The following is a 3822-nucleotide window of genomic DNA, read 5'->3' on the forward strand; positions in this document are numbered from 1 at the left end:
ATTAACGGCATTAGATGTCGAATAATCGAAAGAAAACGCGGCCGATGCGCGCGCACTATAGCAACACCAAAGTGATACACGTGTTAATTATTGCATCACCATATATAAATAAATACATACAAAAAATAATAATAATAATAGCCTAATTAAAAAAAATTATATATATATATATATAGGCGTATATATATTATATATGTATTTTTTCCTGAATTAGCCCACGGCGTTCCGCCTGCATGCCGGCTGTCTTTTAAATATAGAACATTTCCTCTTAAATGCAAAGTGAAAGCATCATGTTCACAAAGTTATTCCCGGGTTCCTGCATAACAGCGGTGAATATAAATGCACAGCGACACTCACCTGGGGTTGGTTCGGTTCCAGTAGACAGCATATCGATCAGCCATCACCTTTGAGCTGGGCTCTTGACTAAATACACACATCCACAGAATCACACCCACGAATATGATCATTTCCACTTGCAGCATCACTACGGCGCACTTGGACACGTATTTTCCTCTTTCTTCAGTTCACTTTAATTCACATCTGTGGCTTTGTTCTTCTCAACAAAGTGCTCAAATGTCCAAGATGATCACCTGTCTGTGGTGTAAATGTCCGCACTACGTTCAATAACTGTGGACCGCGCCGCCCTGAGAGACCAAATCACACAGAGTCAGTGTTCATGTGTTCATTCTAACACACATCAGCAATAAAACACGCGCATAAAATCATGCACTACAGTGACACTTTTATCCGATATGATAAAAAGTCCGCGCATATAAAAGCAGTGCGCGCGCCCGACGCACAGATTCTGGGCTACTGTAAAACAACTGTAACTCAAGAGCGCAATATCTGATGAAGATTTCCCCGAATACGTCCTTTCGGAGAGATTGGCAGAAGTTGCCAGCAGCAGAACCGGCTGAAGCTCAGTGAGAGGTGGAGAAGAGAAGACCCTTCACATGAGAAACACACCCGCATCACACTACGTCATTCGAATGCAGGAGACACGAGACAGAGAGCCGATCATCTGTTCTTTCGTGAGGTTTCGGTTCGGCAGGAGGTGTGAGAGGATGTGAACACATCAGCTCTCAATGCGAATGTGTGTTCGGTTACAGCAGGACGCAGAAAAAGCCCATTGGTCCACATTGTGATGGGCGGAACACTGACAACATCAAACCCCTCCTCTAACCCTTTACTGAATCCACTACACAAATATAACCCACAGACAGACAGACAGACAGACAGATAGATAGATAGACAGACAGATGGAAAGATAGATTTCCAGACAGACAGACAGATAGATAGAAAAGATAGATAGATAGATAGATAGATAGATAGATAGATAGATAGATAGATAGATAGATAGATAAACAGATAGAATGAGACAGACAGACAGATAGATAGATAGATGACAGAAAGACAGACAGATAGATAGATAGATAGATAGATAGATAGATAGATAGATAGATAGATAGATAGATAGATAGATAGATAAACAGATAGAATGAGACAGACAGACAGACAGACAGACAGACAGATAGATAGATAGATAGATAGATAGATAGATAGATAGATAGATAGACAGACAGACAGACAGACAGACAGACAGACAGACAGACAGACAGACAGACAGATAGATAGATAGATAGATAGATAGATAGATAGATAGATAGATGACAGAAAGATAGACAGATAGATAGATAGATAGATAGATAGATAGATAGATAGATAGATAGATAGATAGACAGATAGACAGATGGAAAGCTAGATTTCCAGACAGACAGACAGACAGACAGACAGATAGATAGATAGACAGACAGATGGAAAGATAGATTTCCAGACAGACAGACAGACAGATAGACAGATAGACAGACAGACAGACAGACAGACAGACAGACAGATAGCTAGATAGATAGATAGATAGATAGATAGATAGACAGACAGATGGAAAGCTAGATTTCCAGACAGACAGACAGATAGATTGATAGACAGACAGACAGACAGACAGATAGATAGATAGACAGATAGATGGAAAGATGGAAAGATAGATTTCCAGACAGACAGACAGACAGACAGACAGACAGATAGATAGATAGATAGACAGACAGACAAACAGACAAAAAGATAGATTGCCAGACGAACAGACAGATGGAAAGACAGACAGATAGATGACAGACAGACAGACGTAAAGATAGATCTACAGACAGACAGACAGACAGACAGACAGACAGATAGATAGATAGATAGATAGATAGATAGATAGATAGATAGATAGATAGATAGATAGATGACAGACAAAAAGATAGATAGATTGCCAGACGGAAAGACAGATGGAGAGACAGATAGATATATAGATGACAGACAGACAGACAAAAAGATAGATATATAGATGACAGACAGACAGACAGACAGATAGATCGATAGATAGATAGATAGATAGACAGACAGACAGATGGAAAGATAGATTGCCAGACGAACGGACGGATGGACAGACAGACAGACAGATAGATAGATTGCCAGACAGACAGACAATCAGTCAGATAGATAGATAGATAGATAGACAGACAGACAGACAGACAAAAAGATAGATTGCCAGACGAACAGACAGATGGAGAGACAGACAGATAGATGACAGACAGACAGACGTAAAGATAGATCTACAGACAGACAGACAGACAGACAGATAGATAGATAGATAGATGACAGACAAAAAGATAGATAGATTGCCAGACGGAAAGACAGATGGAGAGACAGATAGATATATAGATGACAGACAGACAGACAGACAGATAGATAGATCGATAGATAGATAGATAGACAGACAGACAGATGGATAGATAGATTGCCAGACGAACGGACGGATGGACAGACAGACAGACAGATAGATAGATTGCCAGACAGACAGACAGTCAGTCAGATAGATATATGACAGACAGACAGACAGACAGTCAGATAGATAGATTGCCAGACAGACAGACAGTCAGTCAGATAGATATATGACAGACAGACAGACAGACAGACAGACAGACAGATAAGGGCCTGATACTTAAATATAATAATCATATATATATATCCACAACATTAAATCCACCTGCCTAATATCGTGTAGGTCCCCGTCGTGACGCCAAAACAGCTCAGACCCATTAAGGCATGGACTCCACAAGACCTCTGAAGGTGTCCTGTGGTATCTGGCACCAAGACGTTGGCAGCAGATCCATCAAGTCCCTTTGCGAGGTGGGGCCTCCATGGATCGAACTTGTTGGTCCAGCACGTCCCATAGAGGCTCAATCAGAGGCCAAGTCAACACCTTGAACTCTTCATCATGTTCCTCAAACCATTCCCGAACAATGTGTGCAGTGTGGCAGGGCTCATTATCCTGCTTAACGAGGCCACTGCCATCAGGGAATACCGTTGCCATGAAGGGGTGTACCTGGTCTGCAACTATGTTTAGGTAGGTGGCACATGTCAAAGTAACATCCACACGAATGCCAGGACCCAAGGTGTCCCCAGCTGAACATTGCCCAGAGCATCACACTCCCTCCACCAGCCGTCCACATGATCTAAAAGAAAGCGTGATTCAACAGACCAGCCCACCTCCTTCCATTGCTCCATGGTCCCATTGTAGGCACTTTCGGCGGTGCAAAGGGGTCAGCATGGGCACTCTGACCGGTCTGCAGCTACGCAGCCACATCCGAATCAAGCTCTGTGTTCTGACACCTTTCTATCACAGCCAGCATTACGTTTCCAGCAATTGATTCCACAGTAGCTCTTCTGTGGGATCGGACCAGACGGGCTAGCCTTCGCTCCCCACACGCATCAGTGAGCCTT

General features: G+C 42.6%; 1 protein-coding gene across 2 annotated transcripts in view; it reads right to left on the bottom strand.

Annotated features, from left to right (window-relative positions):
• LOC127621433 (ephrin-A5b-like) overlaps nucleotides 1-1073 on the bottom strand; it is a 158003-nt gene extending 156930 nt beyond the window's left edge. For both annotated transcript variants that reach the window (XM_052095020.1, XM_052095019.1), the window contains exon 1: nucleotides 358-1073. In XM_052095020.1, the coding sequence (XP_051950980.1) occupies nucleotides 358-482 (125 nt within the window). In that variant the 5' untranslated portion in view covers nucleotides 483-1073. The remainder of the gene's footprint in view (nucleotides 1-357) is intronic.
• Nucleotides 1074-3822: the final 2749 nt, after the last annotated feature.

This window comes from Xyrauchen texanus, chromosome 27 (genome assembly GCF_025860055.1).
Source record: "Xyrauchen texanus isolate HMW12.3.18 chromosome 27, RBS_HiC_50CHRs, whole genome shotgun sequence".
Classification (NCBI taxonomy): Eukaryota; Metazoa; Chordata; class Actinopteri; order Cypriniformes; family Catostomidae; genus Xyrauchen; species Xyrauchen texanus.